We start from the raw sequence: 17,672 nt of genomic DNA on the forward strand, positions 1-17,672 counted from the left end.
TAAAAAAAAATAGTTAATTCACGAATATGTATGATGAACATAAGAAAAAAACAAATATTCCCTGTCTTCTGAATGTAAAAAGCCAGACAATAATACCACATTCTTATAAAAAAAGATTTAATGAATAAAGTTGATTTATTTAAAGTGGCTGGCTTAGGAGACAAATGATCTAAAACTGGGTCTAACCAACAGTTAAAGTCTCCTCCCATCACTAATGAATAAAGACTCAAATTAGGCAAGAGTGAAAAAAAGGTTTAAAAAATCTAGGGTCATCCACATTTGAGGCATAAATGTTAGCAAACACCATTAATTCATAATACAATTTCCCTGTCACAATTACAAAGTGACCATTTGTGTCTGAGACAACATTATGTTCAACAAAGGGAATTGTTTGAGCTATAAAAATCGATATCCCTCTGGATTTGGCCTGAAATGATAAGTGAATTCTAAAAAGACGTATGTTATTACATATATGTGTTTCTTGCAAAAATATAAGTGGAACCTTAAGTTTTTTTTAGCATAAATAAAAATCTTTTTTTTGTTTTATAGTATGATTCAATCCTTTGACATTAAAACTAAATAACTGAATTGCTTGATCCATTTTAACTCTTTAAAGAATAAGAAGCTAACAAATAGGGAACTTCTATCAAACATTCTAAACAAGCATCGAAAGTGAAGTAGCCAAAAACAGATGTGATTATACCAACCTAACTTTGAAAGAAATATTATCATCTCTCCCTCCCTCCACCCAAATCCAGAAAACCAACCAAAAGACGGACAGCATGCAGCTAACTAAATTACCCATCCCCAAAAAATTTCCTATTGGCAAAACTCCAATATTATAATGAAACCTTGAATGTTTTCCAAACAAAAAACAAAGCTAGTGCAGTTAATGCCAAGGAGAAAAACTGATATAGCTGTTATGTTTCCATAATAAAACAGCACACATTGCCAATTAACAAGAGAAAAAAACTTTGGAATAAAGACAAACCTATTAATATAAATTGATTGAATATTAATTGAAATGTTTATTTCAGAATCAAAGAGCTTAACATTTTATAAGATAAATGGTTTATTAATTCAAATAGTTAATTCATAATCAAAAAGCTTAACATTTTATCAGCTAAATGATTTAAATATCAAAAGAAAACTGATCAAAATGTATAAACACGAAGGCATCAACTCATGTAAAGCTTATATTAATTAAGTATTTAAAAATTCAAGTAGTAAATAGCTACATGGAATTAAAGATCAGTTATTCTAAAGAAGAAAAAGTAGATGGCAGATATTCTTCCATGAATTTCTGGGCTTGTTCAATGGTATAAAATTACTTCATAGAATTGTCCTTCAGTATGATATGAAGGCGAACTAGAAAAAGCAAAGCAGGCTTTAAATCTTGATTGTAGCATTCCGACATAATCCTTTTGGATTTAATATGTTCACTCATAACCTCAGATGAGTAGTCCTCATTGATACCAATCTTCTGACCTTTGTAATCAATTCTTCCTATGGGTGGACATAGTTAAAACAGTACAAAATCTAAGATGAGATAGAGAAAATTCTGTGTTGAAGGGAAGCCTTCCGACTGCTGAGTGAGCTGGATCCCTGGCAATCCTCCAGTGCCTCCTGAAATCCCGAAGATTAGGCCGAGGCTCACAGGTCTTCGAAATACTGCAGATTAACTTCGTTAACTAATTCCTATGGTTAACAAAGGAACAGACAGGGGAGTCGCTGACTATAAGATGCTGATGAGCAAATTAGGCAGAAAAGCTGATGTTTTGCGGTGGAGAAGGTTCACCCTTGCAGGCTGCCAGCTGATTACTCGATCCATGTCTTTGAAATACCAGGGTTAAACTCATAAAGCAGCAAAATCTTCACAAAAAGTTTTTCAGAGCATTCCCACACTTACACAAAACTTCCTTCAGTCTCAGAGACTTTTGCAACAGGTGTGATTCTCTTATCTTCAAAATTTCTTCCCAGCTCTGTGTCTGACGAGTGTGTGTTAGAAGCTGTGAAGGGACCTTCACTCTGTGCCTCACTCTGGTAGTGTTTGATGGGATGGTACAAAGGGAGTTTCATTCTGTGTCCCACCTGGGATTGTGTGATCGAATGGTGTGGAGGTAGGATCACTGTGTGTCCTACTCCGGGAGTGTGTGTCGGGATGGTGGAGAGGGAGCTTCACTTTGTGTCCCACCATGGTGGAGTGTGATTGAATGGGAGATAGGGAGCTTCATTCTGTCCTACCTTGGGGTGTGTGATGGGTTGATGTAGAGGGAGCTTCATTGTGTGTCATACCCCAGGAGTGTGTGATGGGACTGAAAAGAGGGAGTTTCACTCTGTGTCCTATCCAAGAATTGGGTGATTGGATAGTGTAGAGGGAGCTTCATTTTGTATCCCACCTGGGGAGTGTGTGATGGGACAGTGCAGAGGAAGCTTCATTCTGTGTCCCACCCCGGGAGTGTGTGATGGGACAGGGGAGAGGGAGCTTCACTCTGTGTCCCTCCATGGTAGTAATATCTGGATTACTCCCAGTTTCACAAGCTAGGGAAGGTCAGAACAGGAAGATAGTGCAGACAAACATGTGGCTGAGGAGATGGTGCAGGGGACAGGGTTTCAAGTTCTCAGATCATTGGAACCTTTACTGGGAAAAGGATTACCTGTACAAGTGGGATGGGTTGTATTTCACCTGAACTGGCAGGGAGGTTTGCTCATGCTCTTGGAGGTGGGGGTGGGGAGTGGGAAGTTAAACTAGATTTTCAGGAGGGTGGAAGCCAAAATGAAGAATACTGTGGAGGGAGTTTCACTCTGTGTCCCATCCCAGGGTGGTGTGATATGACAGGGGAGGGAGTTTCACTCTGTGTCCCATCCCAGAGATGTGTGATGTGGAAGAAGTTGCACTCTATTTCTAATCCCAGGAATTAATAACCTTCTGTTGTCTCTCTCCTTCCAGTCAGATATTGTTCGCTGCATTGCACGCTTACTGGAATTCTACAAACATGAAAGCTGTGGACAATGTACCCCCTGTCGAGAAGGTGTGACTCCCTTTCCCTCAACCCCTCTCTGGCCCTCCCTCCTCTCCTCCCATCTCTCCACTCCTCCTCCCCCTCCCTCCCTTACCCCTCCATCTCTCCCCCTCCTTCCCTTCTCCCGCTTCCTCTCCATCTCTCCTCTCCCCCACCCCAATATAAATTGAATGGAAAAGCAAATTGTGCAGGGGATATGGAGAGTCTGCAGTGAGATAGAGATAGGTTAACCCTTTGGAGAGGGAGTGTTTACTGAGTCAGTGTGGATGGAAGTCAGAAATAGGAACTGTGTTGGGTGGTGTCTGTAGGCCCCCAAATAGCTCTCAGGATACTGAGGAGCAGATAAACACGCAGATTTTAGATTGGTGCAGGAAATACAGGGTTGTTGTTATGGGTGATTTCAACTTCCTTAATATTGACTGGCTCTTCCTGACTACAAGAAGGATAGATGGGACTGAATTTGTCTGGTATGTACAAGAAGGATTCTTGACACAGTATGTGGACTGGGTGATGAGAGGAGAGATCATACTGGATCTAGTGCTGGGTAACAAACCTGCTCAGGTTACAGACCCCTTGGTGGGGAAGCATTGGTGAGAGTGACCACAACTCCCTGAGCTTTAGCATTGCTATGAATAAAGACTAAAGCAGACAAAATGGGGAAGTGTTAAATTCATGAAGGGATAATTACGATGGTATGAGGCAGGAATTGGTGAGAGTAAATTGGAAACAGATGTTTGGTATGTACAGCCATAATGTGGAGGAAGTTTAGGGACGACTTGTATTTGGGTTAGGATTGGTTTGTCCTACTGGGACAGGGAAAAAATGGTAGGAAAAGGGAACCATAGTTGATGAAACAGGTGAGGTAGTTAGTCAAGAGGAAGAAGGAAGCATACATTAGATATAGGAAACACGAAGGGCTCACATTAGCCAGGAAGGATTTTAAGAAGGGACTCATGAAAGCTCAAAGGGGGCATGAGAAGACCTTGGATTAAAGGGTTGGATTAAAGAACCCCAAGGTGTTTTATGCATATGTGAAGAACAGAATGGTGATGAGAATGAAGGTGGGGCCACTAAAGGATAAAGGAGGCAACATGTTCCTGAAGGCAGAAGTGGTTGGAGAGTCCTAAATGAATACTTTTGCATTATTATTCACAAGAGAAAAGGACTTGGATCAGGATGAGGTCAGAATAAAAGAGGCTTGTGTGATGGACAATGTTGAGATTAAGGAAGAGGAAGTGTTGGATTTTATTAAAAACATCAAGTTTGATAATTCCCCAGGACAGACAGGATGTGCTGTGGTAAGAGAGGGAAGAGGTTGCTGGGGCAGTGGCTGTGATCTTTGAGTCCTCCTTGGCCACAGGGGAAGTGCTGGAGGGTGGGAGAATGGCAAATATAGTCTCCTGGTATAAAAGAGGTAATGGAGAGAACCCTGGGAATTATACACTGGTGAGTCTACATCAGTGGTGTGCAAACTATTAGAGAGGATTCTTAAGGATAGGATCTATGAGGATTTGGAGAAGTACAGACGACTCAAAGATAGTCAGCAGGCTTTGTGAAGGGAAGGTCTTGCCCCATGAGCCTAATTGAGTTTTCTGAGGAGGTAACAAAGGAAATTAATGAAGGTAGGTTAGTAGATGTGGTCTATATGGATTTTAGTAAGGCCTTTGACAAGATCCCCCATGAGAGACTTGTTCAGAAAGTCATGATGCATGGGATCCTTGGAATCTCAGCTGTGTGGATAAAAAATTGGCTTGGATGTGGAAAGCTGGGAGTAATAGTGGAAGGAAGAGTATTCTGCCTGGAAGTCAGTGACGTGGAGTTCTGTAGGGATCTGTTCTGCAACCCCTGCTCTTTGTGATCTTTATAAATGACCTTGATGAAGAGGCAGAAGGATGGGTCAATAAGTTTGCAGATTATACAAAATTTGGAGGAGTTGTGGATGGAGTTGAATGTTCCAAAAGGATTTAGACAGGAAACAGAATTGGGCGGAAAAGTGGCGGATGGAGTTCAATCTGGGTAAGTGTGAGGTGATTTATTTTTGAAGGACAAATCAGAAGAATGAGTATGGGGTTAATGGTTGGTTACTTAGGAGTGTGGCTGAATAAGGGGTTCTTTGGGTCCAAATCCATACATATTTCAAGGTCACCATGCTGGTTGATAGGGTAGTTAAGAAGGCCTATGGGATGCTGGGTATCATTAATAGGGGGATTGAGTTCAAGTCGCGAGGTCATGTTGCAACTCTACAAATCTTTGGTGACATTGTAGCGGCTGGATGAGAGCGGGTGAACAGACTGGAGATGCAGACAGTGAGCTCTGAGGTCGCAGCAGGAATGTTTAAACTTAGTGCACTTGCTTTTCAGCGGTGTGGTCAGACCAAGTGTACATTCTGCTGCTTGCATAACACTGACGCAAGTGGGCACACCAACTTCTGTCGTGGAGCAGAAGAGATGGGAATGTGTCGCCATCTTTGCCACAACTGCCCCGCTGATCACGTGTAACAAGAGGGGCCGGTTCGTCGCGGCAGATTTGTGCATCACCACAACAAAAAGTATTGTGTTCAGTTCTGGTCACCTCATTATAGGAAGGATGTGGAAGCTATGGAGAGGATGTTGCCTGGATTGGAAAGCAATTCTTATGAGAAAAGGTTAGCAGAGCTGGGACTTTTTCTCTTTGGAATGTATAAGGATGAGAGAAGACTTAATAGAAGACTACAAGATTCTGAGAGGCATAGATATGGTGGACAAGCAACACCTGTTTCCTAGGGCAGGAATAGCAAACACCAGAGGACATGAGTACAAAGGGAAGGAAGGGAGACATCATGGGTAGGTTTCTTTAAACAGAGTTGTGTGCCTGGAATGTCTTACCAGGGATGGTGGTGGAGGCTGAAACATTAAGGGCATTGAAGAGACTCTTGGACAGGCACATGGATGGAAGAAAAATAAGTTACAGGGTAGGGAGGGGTTAGTTCTTTTTTAAAGGAATATATGGGTCAGCAGAACTTCGAGGGCTGAAGGTGTTCTGCTGTGTTGAATGTTAAGTCAGTAAAGTGGGACTGCCAGATGGAATACAATGTTAGTAAATGTGACGTTATTCACTTTGGAAGGAAAAATGGAAGTTCACATTATTATTTAAATGGCAAGTGATTGCAACATGCTGCTGTGCAGAAGGACTTAGGAGTGCCTGTGCATGAATAGCAAATGGTTGGTTTGTGGTACAGTAGGCTATCATGAAGGCAAATGCAATGATGGCCTTCATTTCCAGAGGGAAAGAATTTAGGAACAGGGAAGTTTTGCTGCAACTGTACGAGGTGTTGCTAAGGCTGCATCTGGAGTACTTTGTGACTTGAGGAAGGATGTAGTAACTTTAGAGGTGGTGCAGAGGAGGTTATTCAGGTTGATTCCAGAGATGAGGGGATTAGCCTTTGAGGAGCGATTGTGTCATCTGGGACTGTACTCACTGGAATTTAGAATAATGAGAGGGAATCAAACAGAAAGATAAGATAGAGGTGGGTAAGTTGTTTACATTGGTGGGAGAGACCATAACTAGGGGTCATCGCCTCAAGATTCAGGGTAGTAGATTTAGAATGGAGATGAGGAGGAACTGCTTTTCCCAGAGGGTGGTGAATCTATAGAATTCGCTGCCCATTGAAGCAGTGGAGGCTACCTCAGTGAAAATATTTAAAACAAGGTTGGATAGATTTTTACATAGTTGGGGAATTAAGTTGGGGATATGGGGAAAAGGCAGGTAGGTGGAGATGAGTCATCATCAGATCAGCCATGATCTTATTGAATGGCGGAGCAGGCACAACAGGCTGGATGGACAACTCCTGCTCCTATTTTTTGTGTCCTTCTGTTTTTATGTCCCATGTCTGTTCAGGAGGCTGATCATCTCTCTCTCTCTCCCCCCACACTATCTCCCCCCTCTCTCTGCCCCACCTCTCTTTTTCCCCTCTCTCTCTCTCTGGCACCACTTCCCCCACTCTCTCCCCCAACTCTCTTCCCCCACTCTTTCCTCCCCATTTCCCCTCCTCTCTTCCACCCCCCCCCCCTCTTGTTACCCCATCTCTCTCTCTCTCCTGGGACAGGGGTTGACTGGATGAACCGGATGCTATGGCGATTTGTTAGAGGTGATGCACAGGAGCGGGAGATTGACATGCTTTGGGAGATCAGCAAGCAGGTGGAGGGACACACAATCTGTGCTCTTGGAGACGGAGCTGCTTGGCCTGTGCAGGTATCTGACCCCTTTCTTGCCACCCTCTCTTCCCCCCTCCTCTCCTCCTGCCTCTCTTGCCCTCTTTTCACTTCTCTCTCGCCCCTGTCCCCACCACCTTCTCTCCCTGCGCAGCCCCCCCTCTCTCTCTCTCTCTCTCTCCCCCATTCCACCCCTTCTCCCTCTCACAATCTTCCTTTCCTATTCCAGGGTTTAATTCGTCACTTCCGTCCAGAATTGGAACAAAGGATCCGTGCATTCCGGGAACCATCCGCCTCTGCCGTGGTCTCATAGAGACCCCTATCACTTGCCTGCAGGCTTCGAATCCCTGCTTCCCCCTATCTTTCTCACTCTCCTCCCCATCTCTCTCTCTTCCCCTCTCTCCCCCCACCCCCCCTCCTCACCCCCCTCTCTCTTCCCTCCCTGGTTTCTGAATAAACACAATGATCCAGCATATTCTCCCTCAGTTTCTGATGGGGATACAGTCTCCCCCTGATCTCGTCCCATGTCCTCAAATTAATCTCCCTGTCCCCAGATCTGAATGGGCATTTAATTGAAGTTGTCCATCTGCCTCACCCCAATCTGCACACCCCTTGTGTTCTGGGTTTGTGCACGTGTGGTGGGGGGTGGTTTGGTGGAAGTTGCCCCATTATATCTCCACCTCTCACCTTCAATCACTGTCCATCCGGCGAGGGGATATTAGATATTAGTGTGTGTGAGTGGGGATGTGTGTGAATGTTATTTGTGAGTAAGAATGTGTGCATGTGTAAGACTGAGTGTGTGTGAGAGAGCGTTTGTGTGTGCATGAGTCTGAGTGTGAGTGAGAATGTGTGTGAGAGCACCCGTGTGTGTGTGCATGAGGATGTGTAGGCATGTGTGTGTTTCTGAGTATGTGAGTGAGAAGGTGTATGAGAGAGAGCGCATCTGGGGGGGTGGGACGGTTGGAGGGAGGGCCTGTGTGTGGGAGATTGTTTGAGAAAGTATGTGAGAGTGTGTTGTGCGTGACAGGTGAGTGAGTGAGTGAGTGAGTTTGTCCGTATGTGAAAATCTAGGTGTGAGCATGTGAAAGCATGCCTGCACACTGTGTGCGGCATGAAATGGGTAAAGCAATGCGCGGATTTGAAGCTGTAATGGCATCATAGGCCCTTTCAGGTGGACCCTCCTCCTTGAGAGCGGCGGCAAGAGTGGATCTTAACCTGCAGACTCAACTTTCAGGTGGCAGCCCTAAAAGACTGCTGCAGCGTTGCCCGGTCCACCTGAAAAGGCCTATTCATATCTAGAAGCGCCTCGGAGCACCTCCGTATCTGATGGAGGCGGGGCGACTGGTGCCGCAGTGTCACCCGTCATAAATATGCAGCATAGCAATGGCCGTCTTCCCTACCCATAATACGCCACGCAGGTGGAACCGCTCTGTGTTTCCCACACAGTTCCAACTGCATGGGGGGGATAATGGATAGGGAAAACCAGCATTGCTATGCTGCATTTTGATCCATAAAGGACAGCCCCGGTGCAGGAGGGGCCAGCTGGGCTCTGACAACCTGCACCGGCCGACATCCCCTGCCCCGACGTTTCCCCCACCGGCCGACCCGACATCCACTGCCAGCCGCCCTGCCCCAACGGCCACCCGTGCCCCAGTAGGGCAGGGTCTGTCCGCCCCAACAGCCCCCACTGGCCACCCGTGCCCCAGTAGGGCAGGGTCTGTCCGCCCCAACAGCCCCCACTGGCCACCCGTGCCCCAGTAGGGCAGGGTCTGTCCGCCCCAACAGCCCCCACTGGCCACCCGTGCCCCAGTAGGGCAGGGTCTGTCCGCCCCAACAGCCCCCACTGGCCACCCGTGCCCCAGTAGGGCAGGGTCTGTCCGCCCCAACAGCCCCCACTGGCCACCCGTGCCCCAGTAGGGCAGGGTCTGTCCGCCCCAACAGCCCCCACTGGCCACCCGTGCCCCAGTAGGGCAGGGTCTGTCCGCCCCAACAGCCCCCACTGGCCACCCGTGCCCCAGTAGGGCAGGGTCTGTCCGCCCCAACAGCCCCCACTGGCCACCCGTGCCCCAGTAGGGCAGGGTCTGTCCGCCCCAACAGCCCCCACTGGCCACCCGTGCCCCAGTAGGGCAGGGTCTGTCCGCCCCAACAGCCCCCACTGGCCACCCGTGCCCCAGTAGGGCAGGGTCTGTCCGCCCCAACAGCCCCCACTGGCCACCCGTGCCCCAGTAGGGCAGGGTCTGTCCGCCCCAACAGCCCCCACTGGCCACCCGTGCCCCAGTAGGGCAGGGTCTGTCAGGCAGCGGGGAGTTGGATCGCCGGTTGATAGAGTCATCAGCCCGCCCGCAGGCAGCCTCTTACAGTGGCTGCACATTCAGATGCCTCAGCGGAGCCCGGCCCTCCACCGATTATCCTTCCCGGAGTAGCGTTGGTGTCGGTGCTTTTGGAGCATTCAGGCGAGTACTTCCTTAGCGGCATAGGGGGAGAAGATGTGGCTTTTCAATAGGGTGTTCAGGCCATCTGAAAGTGCTGGATGAGGGGGGCGGAGCAACAAGGCCGTTGGAGCTGGGACAAGTTACACCACATCAGATTAGGCAGGGCAATGAGATAATTTGGAGATACCGCCTGTGATGCCACAATGCAATGGGCGGAGTAACGGCGCGTCCTGATGCCAGAACACAATAGGCGGTGCAACGAGGACCATTGGTCGGTGGGACTAATGACGTCAGAGAAGGTGGAACTGGCTGAGATGCAACAATTCACAAGGAGCGGTGTCGATCTTCGGCCTACATTGACGTAAGGGGGCGGTGCCTAGCTTGAGCGTGATTGCGTCACTGCACAATGGCAGCGACGGTGAGCACCGTGCGAGCGGCTCGAGCGGGAGCTACAGGTACCGGCTGGAATGTTTGCTGGGGGAGGGCGGATTCATCCCCGGCTCTAATTGGCTGCTTTACTAGAAGAACAGGAGGCAATGATAATTCTCGCTGATTGGGCCCACAGATAATTGAGAGGGGCTGAAAATCTAGTCCGAGAGTTGATTAGCTGAGTAGCTTGAGGCGAGGCCCCCCTCGCTGGCTGCTGTTTGGCCGTTCCCCAGAGAGCCTGCCTTCTGATTGGGCAACGGTCACGATTTATCAAGCCCTCTTCGATCTTTGATTGGCTATTGGCTTCCGCTGTCGATTAGTCAGTTTACCCCCATTCTCTCATTGGTCGGACTGCCAAGGTTCGGACGACTCCCGATCTCTGATTGTTCGAGTTCCGAAACGAGGAATGTCTGATTGGTTAATATAACAAGGGCAGGGTGGTACCTACCAAATCTTGACCTTTGATTGGTTACTATGGGAAGGGTGATAAATCTTGGGCTCTGATTGGCCTCTTTACAAAAAAAAGGTACGGGGCTCTATTCTCAGAGCATTGGAGGGGCCTGCACTTTCAGATAATCATTCCTCCCCTTCCATTCTCCTCCCCTTCCATTCTCCTCTCCTCCACCTCTTTCACCTCTTCCCTTCCATTCTTCTCCTTACCCTCATCTCTCCCACAGCCTCTCTGACAGGCTTCTGGGGCCGAGCCACAATGAGGCAGGTGATCTCTGAGGGTTGGAGGGAGATGCAGGGCAATGAGGCGGTGGCCCCGAGATTCAGGAACAGGAACCCCCGGAACCTGGAGTGCCTGGGGCTGGGCATCAAGGACAACGGCTGGCAGACAACATGGCCCCGAAGGAGCTACTGGCACAGGTGATGGAGGATCGATGGACAGAGGCAACTTGGGGTGTGAAGGTGGGGAGTATCGCGGGATGGAGTGACCTCAGGATACAAGGGTGGGACTCGCAGAGTATCAAGGGATCAATACAACCTGTGTGAAAATCCTGAGGAGGATTGTATTGGGTGATAAGGAGAATCTTGATGTGATATACCAAGGAACACAAGAGAAGTTGAAAAGATGGTGCCAGGAGAAGAACAGAAAACTTAGAAAGAGACAAGCGTGCAGAGGGCAAGGGTGTGTCGTAGAACAGAGACCTCGGGGTATGGGGATTAGCACAGTGAATGGTGGGTTAATGTAGAACAGAGAGACTTCAGGGTACCTCGGGGTACGAGGGTGGGACACAGAGTCTCAAAGGATGGATACAACTTATGTAAAGATCATGATGGGGGATAGGGAGAACCCTTGATGCTATATACAGCCTCTCCCGACTTATGATCGAAAAAACACTATAAATACTATATTTTAAAACTATATAAATCAACATCATAAATTAGCATCACCACTATCTATTATTGGGGGCTGGTTGTGGGCTGTCGGGAGGGAGCAGGGCAGTAGGATCAGTGTGGGGGCTGGTGGCGGGCTTTTGGGAGACTCACCCGGCAGCCCGCTGTCAGTCCCGTGCTGGTCCCGCTGCCCACTCTCCCGGCGGCCCGCTGTTGGTCCACACACCTCCCTCCCAACAGCTTGTCACAAGCCCCCACACCGATCCCACTGCCCCACTCCTTCCCAATAGCCCATCACCAGCCTCCACACTGATCCCACCACCCTGCTCCAAAAAGGCAAACAATAAAATGGATACAGTAAATTTCTGACAAGCCCATTTTGAGATATGACCGGTTAGTCAGAACAGAATCAACATATATCAGAGCATATCTTTACCAAGGAACAAAAGAGAGGTTGAAAAGATGGTGCCAGGAAAACAACAGAAAGAGGTGGGCGCACAGAGGGCAAGAGAAATACCTCAGGATATGGGCACCAACATGGTGTATGGTGGGGAGTGTCATAGAACAGAGAAACCTTGGGGTACAGGGATTAACACAGTGAACAGTGGGAAGCGATGTCGAACAGAACCTCGGGGTACAAGGGTGGGGAATGTGAAGGGATGCAGGGACTTCAAGGTATAAGGGTGGGGTATACAGCATGTGGATAGATCTCGGATGAAATCTCGTCCTTTCTCCCTCCCACCCCCAGGTTGACCGTGCGGAAGTCGCAACACTACCTGACAGCTGTCGTGGAGAGTGCTGCAGGTGAACCGGTGATCAGCGCCTCGACTGGGGAATGGTGTATTCGCCGGCACCTTCCCAGTGGTCAGGGAGTCTCAGCAGCTCAAAACCTGGGCTGTGTCCTGGCCCGTCGCTGCCTTGAGGCTGGGCTTGGCTACCTGTCCTTCAGGGCCGTGCCTTGGGTGTACCGGTCAGATACGGTAAGGGGAGAGGAGGGAAGGAGAGGTGAAGGCAGGGAGATGGGAGGGAGAGAAGGAGAGATGGGGGACAGGAAGGAAGGAGGTGAAGGGAAGGTGAAGCGAGGGGATTGTGATGGGGAGGGGGTAGGAGAGGGGAGAAGACAGAGTGACAAAGAAGGGGAGGATTTGTTCACTCTCTGCTTTTTGCTGGAACAGATCTTCGTGATTTTTATAAATGACCTGGACCAGTGGTTCTCAATGTTTTTCTTTCCACTCTCATCCCACTTTAAGTAATTCCTATTCCATCGGTGCTGTGATTAGTAAGGGATTGCTTAAGGTGGGATGTGAGTGGGAAAGGAAGGTTGAGAATCATTGCTCTAGACCAAATCGTTACTGAAATATTTTGCCTGATAAAAATTGTCATTGACCCATTTCCTTTGGAGTTATGAAACCGTGCACATAATGTGTCAATTCGGTACAATTAAAACAGTGGTTTTCAAACCTTTTCTTTCCACCCACATACCACCTTAAGCAATCCCTTACCAATCACAGAGCGCATAGGGAATGCTTAAAGTGGTATGTAAGTAGAAAGAAAAAGATTGAGAACCACTGTCTTAAAGATATTTACCATTCTCCTTGTATTCTTCCACAGAGCTGTAAGGCACATGTGGATATTAATTAAAATTAATGTCTACATTCATATACACGAGGCAGACCCTCACTTCCACGAGAGAGGTGTTTTGGGCACTGGGAGGTTAAAGAGAGCACAGAACATTACAGCACAATACAGGCCCCTCAGCCCATGATGTTGTGTTTACCTATAGAACAATACAGCACAGAAACAGGCTCTTTGATCCTTCATGTCCATGCTGAACTATTATTCTACCTAGTCCCTTTTAAATATTTCCTCACCTTAAACCAATGGTTCTTTTCCCTTTTTCCATGAACGTACCACCATAGTAGAAAAAAATAGAGGGTTTCGGGATAGGGAGGGTTTAATGCTTTTTTTAAAAGGAATATATGGGCCAGGTCAATATCGAGGGTGAAGGACCGAAACTGTGCTGTTGTGTTCATTCATTCATTCAAGGCTCCAACTAAAAACTAACTTGTCTTCTTACTCTTTCATTTCTGATGAACGGTCTCCAAACCAAAACTAACTCTTCTTCCCTTTCCACACAGAAACCTAACCTAATATACCTAACCTACCAAAAATCAAACGAAACCCTTCCTACCTCGTAACCCTTTATTTTCCTTTGTCCTTTGCCTTCTTTTCTTCTTTCTTTGGCTTGGCTTCGCGGACGAAGATTTATGGAGGGGTAATGTCCACGTCAGCTGCAGGCTCGTTTGTGGCTGACAAATCCGATGCAGGACAGGCAGACACGTTTGCAGAGGTTGCAAGGGAAAATTGGTTGGTTGGGTGTTGGGTTTTTCCTCCTTTGTCTTTTGTCAGTGAGGTGGGCTCTGCGGTCTTCTTCAAAGGAGGTTGCTGCCCGCCGAACTGTGAGGCGCCAAGATGCACGGTTTGAGGCGATATCAGCCCACTGGCGGTGGTCAATGTGGCAGGCACCAAGAAATTTCTTTAGGCAGTCCTTGTACCTCTTTTTTGGTGCACCTCTGTCTCGGTGGCCAGTGGAGAGCTTGCCATATAACACGATCTTGGGAAGGCGATGGTCCTCCATTCTGGAGACGTGACCTACCCAGCGCAGTTGGATCTTCAGCAGCGTGGATTCAATGCTGTCGGCCTCTGCCATCTCGAGTACTTCGATGTTGGAGATGAAGTCGCTCCAATGAATGTTGAGGATGGAGTGGAGACAACGCTGGTGGAAGCGTGCTAGGAGCCGTAGGTGATGCCGGTAGAGGATCCATGATTCGGAGCCGAACAGGAGTGTGGGTATGACAACGGCTCTGTATACGCTAATCTTTGTGAGGTTTTTCAGTTGGTTGTTTTCCAGACTCTTTTGTGTAGTCTTCCAAAGGCGCTATTTGCCTTGGCGAGTCTGTTGTCTATCTCATTGTCGATCCTTGCATCCGATGAAATGGTGCAGCCGAGATAGGTAAACTGGTTGACTGTTTTGAGTTTTGTGTGCCCGATGGATATGTGGGGGGGGCTGGTAGTCATGGTGGGGAGCTGGCTGATGGAGGATCTCAGTTTTCTTCAGGCTGACTTCCAGGCCAAACATTTTGGCATTTTCCGCAAAACAGGACGTCAAGCGCTGAAGAGCTGACTCTGAATGGGCAACTAAAGCGGCATCGTCTGCAAAGAGTAGTTCACAGACAAGTTGCTCTTGTGTCTTGGTGTGAGCTTGCAGGCGCCTCAGATTGAAGAGACTGCCATCCGTGCGGTACCAGATGTAAACAGCGTCTTCATTGTTGAGGTCTTTCATGGCTTGTTTCAGCATCATGCTGAAGAAGATTGAAAAGAGGGTTGGTGTGAGAACGCAGCCTTGCTTCACGCCATTGTTAATGGAGAAGGGTTCAGAGAGCTCATTGCTGTATCTGACTCGACCTTGTTGGTTTTCGTGCAGTTGGATAACCATGTTGAGGAACTTTGGGGGGCATCCGAGGCGCTCTAGTATTTGCCAAAGCCCTTTCCTACTCACGGTGTCGAAGGCTTTGGTGAGGTCAACAAAGGTGATGTCAAGTCCTTTGTTTTGTTCTCTGCACTTTTCTTGGAGCTGTCTGAGGGCAAAGACCATGTCAGTAGATTCTCTGCGCGAAAGCCTCACTGTGATTCTGGGAGAACATTTTCGGCGACACTAGCCTAGCGAAGATTTTGCCTAAAAGTCTCTTAAATGCCTCTAAAGTTCCATTCTCCACCATTACCCATGGCAAGACATTCCAGGAGCCCACAACTCTGTGTAAAACAAAATAATTACCCCTGATGTCTCCTTTAAACTTACCTCCCTTCACCTTGCACAGATGCTCTCTGGTGTTTGCTATTCCTTCCTTGGGGAAAAAGGTGCTGGCTGTCTACCTTATCTGTGCCTCTCGTAGTCTTGTAGACCTCTAGTCTCTCTTTCTTCTTTGCTGCAAAGAGAAAAATCCCAACTCTGTTAACCTTGCCTGATAAGACATTTCCAATCCAGGCAACATCCTAGTAAATCTCCTCTGCATCCTCTACACAGGTTCCACATAGTTTCTGTAATGAGGTGACCAGAACTGAACACAATATTCTAAGTGTGAGCTCACCAGCAGATTTATAGAGCTGCAACATTACCTCACGACTCCTGAGAACTCAATCCCTGAATAACGAACCCCAGCATATCATCAGCCTTCTTAACTATCAACCTGTACGGTGACCTTAAGATCTATGGATTTGGACCCCAAGATCCCTCTGTTCTTTAACAAAAGGTGTTGTGGGCAGTGTGGGAGCTTACAACAGGATATAGACAGAACAGGAAATTGTGCTGAGAAGTGGAGGGAGGGTCAGTGAGAATACAGAAAGGTGGGAGGTGTTGTGGGCAGTGTAGAAGGTTGTCAGAGGACATAGGCAGGCTGCAGAGTTGGGTGGAGAAGTGGCAGACGGAGTTCAATCTGGATAAATGTGAAGTGATGAATTTTGGAAAGTCAAATTTGAAAGTGGATTACATGGTTAATGACAGGATTCTTAATAGTATGGAAGAACAGAGGGTCCAAATCCAGAGATCTCTCATGGTTGCTGTACAGGTTGACAGGGTAGTTAAGATAGCTTATGGTCCACTGGCCTTCATTAGTCAGGGGGATTGAGTTCAGGAGCTGTGAGGTAATGTTCTAGCTCTACAAATATCCAATAAGAGCACACTTGGAATATTGTGTTCAGTTCTGGTCACCTAATTACAGGAATAATGTGGAAGCTATGGAGAGGGTGCAGAGAAGATTTTCCAGGATGTTGCTTGGTTTGGAGAACTAGTCTTATGAGGCAAGGTTAGCAGAATGAGGAATTTTCTCTTTTCAGCAAAGGATGAGAGGTGACTGAATATAGGTAGACAAAATTCTGACAGACATGGATAGGGTAGACAGCTAGTGTCTCTTTCCTAGGCTGGGAGTAGCATACACCAGAGGACATTTGTACCAAGTGAGGAAAGTTTAGGGGACAAAGGGGTAAGAGTGGTAGTTGTCTGGAATGCATTGCCAGGGGTGATGGTTTAAGCTGAATCATTAAGAGACTTAGGTGCATGGATGGAAGTACAATAAGAGAGTTATGGGTGTGAGGGAGAGGAGGGTTCGATTATTGTACAGATTATTGTATATGGGTCAGCATAACCTCGTGGGTCGAAGGGCCTGCACTGTGCGAGAATGTTCAATGTTCCCTGGTTGGACCTCGGTTTTCTGACCAGTGAGCAGGTAATTGTGTCTCTTCTGCATTCAAAGTAGAAGCAACTAATAGTCTCTCTTTCCCTTTGCTCCCTTCCCTCTATCCCCCACTCCTCCCACTCTTTCCCCTCTCTCTACTTCCCTCCCCTCACACCCTTCTCTGCCACACTTTTTTTCCCCCTTTCTGCTTCTCCCTCCCCTCACTCCCTTCTCTCATCTCACCCTCTCTCTCCACTTCTGCCCTCCCTCTTTCCACCCTTTCTCTCCTCCATCTTTCACCAATGCTCCCCTTCCCTCTCCACTCTCCGTCACATTCCCTTCCCCTCTCTTGACCTCTCACTCTATTTTTCTCCCCCACCCCACAATCTCCCTCACCCTTTTCTCTCTCCTCTCCCTCCCAGATTCAACATTTCTGCAAGGTAATGAAGGAATCCGGAATGGTTCTGAGTGAACCCCGTCGCGTCCGAGTGACAAAGGGGAGGGAAGAATGAAAAGGGAGGGAGGGGAAACCTCCCTCAATACCTGAAACCAGTGCAATAAAATCTCCCTCTGTACCAGACTGCACAGTGTTCTTTTGGGGTAATTGATTTTGCCGAGAGTCGATTGTGGGATGGTGGACTCCCTCGCTCTCCACCCTACCCCCACCACCATCTCTCCCCTTTCCCTCCCTCTGTTGTGTTCAGAGTTGGTTTGATCGGTTCATAGAGAATCAGGGGTAGATGTGTGTTATGAACATTGGTCTTTATTTACACACAGAATTCACAAAAAGGGCACACACTCATTTATATACACAGCATCGGCATGGTATACCAAGAATGAGGGTTTAACTTGTCCAGTGAGAAATGAGTACATATAAACCTGGTGTCCAGAGCAGCCTGCAGCTCAGCATTAGTCACAACTAACAAATTGTACAAGACCCCCCCCCCCCCCCAACTGCTTTTCTCCAAAAAATTGCCCCAAAACCTCCCACCTCCCCACCCCCACCCCCCAAGATCTTATAAGTGA

The 17,672-nt window shown here is 47.7% G+C and overlaps 3 protein-coding genes across 3 annotated transcripts in view; 2 read left to right on the forward strand and 1 right to left on the reverse strand.

The window, feature by feature from the left end:
* The window catches only part of ndufv1 (NADH:ubiquinone oxidoreductase core subunit V1), a 35,481-nt gene extending 27,795 nt beyond the window's left edge, over positions 1–7,686 (forward strand). The window contains exons 9-11 of the mRNA XM_069919855.1: positions 2,951–3,032; positions 7,108–7,253; positions 7,443–7,686. Coding sequence (XP_069775956.1) covers positions 2,951–3,032; positions 7,108–7,253; positions 7,443–7,526 — 312 coding nt within the window. The 3' untranslated portion in view covers positions 7,527–7,686. The remainder of the gene's footprint in view (positions 1–2,950; positions 3,033–7,107; positions 7,254–7,442) is intronic.
* The window catches only part of inpp5e (inositol polyphosphate-5-phosphatase E), a 75,305-nt gene that overhangs the window by 54,969 nt on the left and 2,664 nt on the right, over positions 1–17,672 (reverse strand). The window contains exon 2 of the mRNA XM_069919806.1: positions 15,275–15,401. The gene's annotated coding sequence lies outside the window, so the exon portion shown is untranslated. The remainder of the gene's footprint in view (positions 1–15,274; positions 15,402–17,672) is intronic.
* mrpl18 (mitochondrial ribosomal protein L18) lies at positions 10,013–17,226 on the forward strand. Its single transcript, XM_069919970.1, has 4 exons — positions 10,013–10,100; positions 10,752–10,944; positions 12,164–12,395; positions 17,069–17,226. Exons 1-4 carry the CDS (start codon positions 10,052–10,054, stop codon positions 17,156–17,158), a joined length of 564 nt encoding a protein of 187 aa, XP_069776071.1. The 5' UTR covers positions 10,013–10,051; the 3' UTR covers positions 17,159–17,226.

Source organism: Narcine bancroftii, chromosome 1 (genome assembly GCF_036971445.1).
Source record: "Narcine bancroftii isolate sNarBan1 chromosome 1, sNarBan1.hap1, whole genome shotgun sequence".
Lineage (NCBI taxonomy): Eukaryota > Metazoa > Chordata > Chondrichthyes > Torpediniformes > Narcinidae > Narcine > Narcine bancroftii.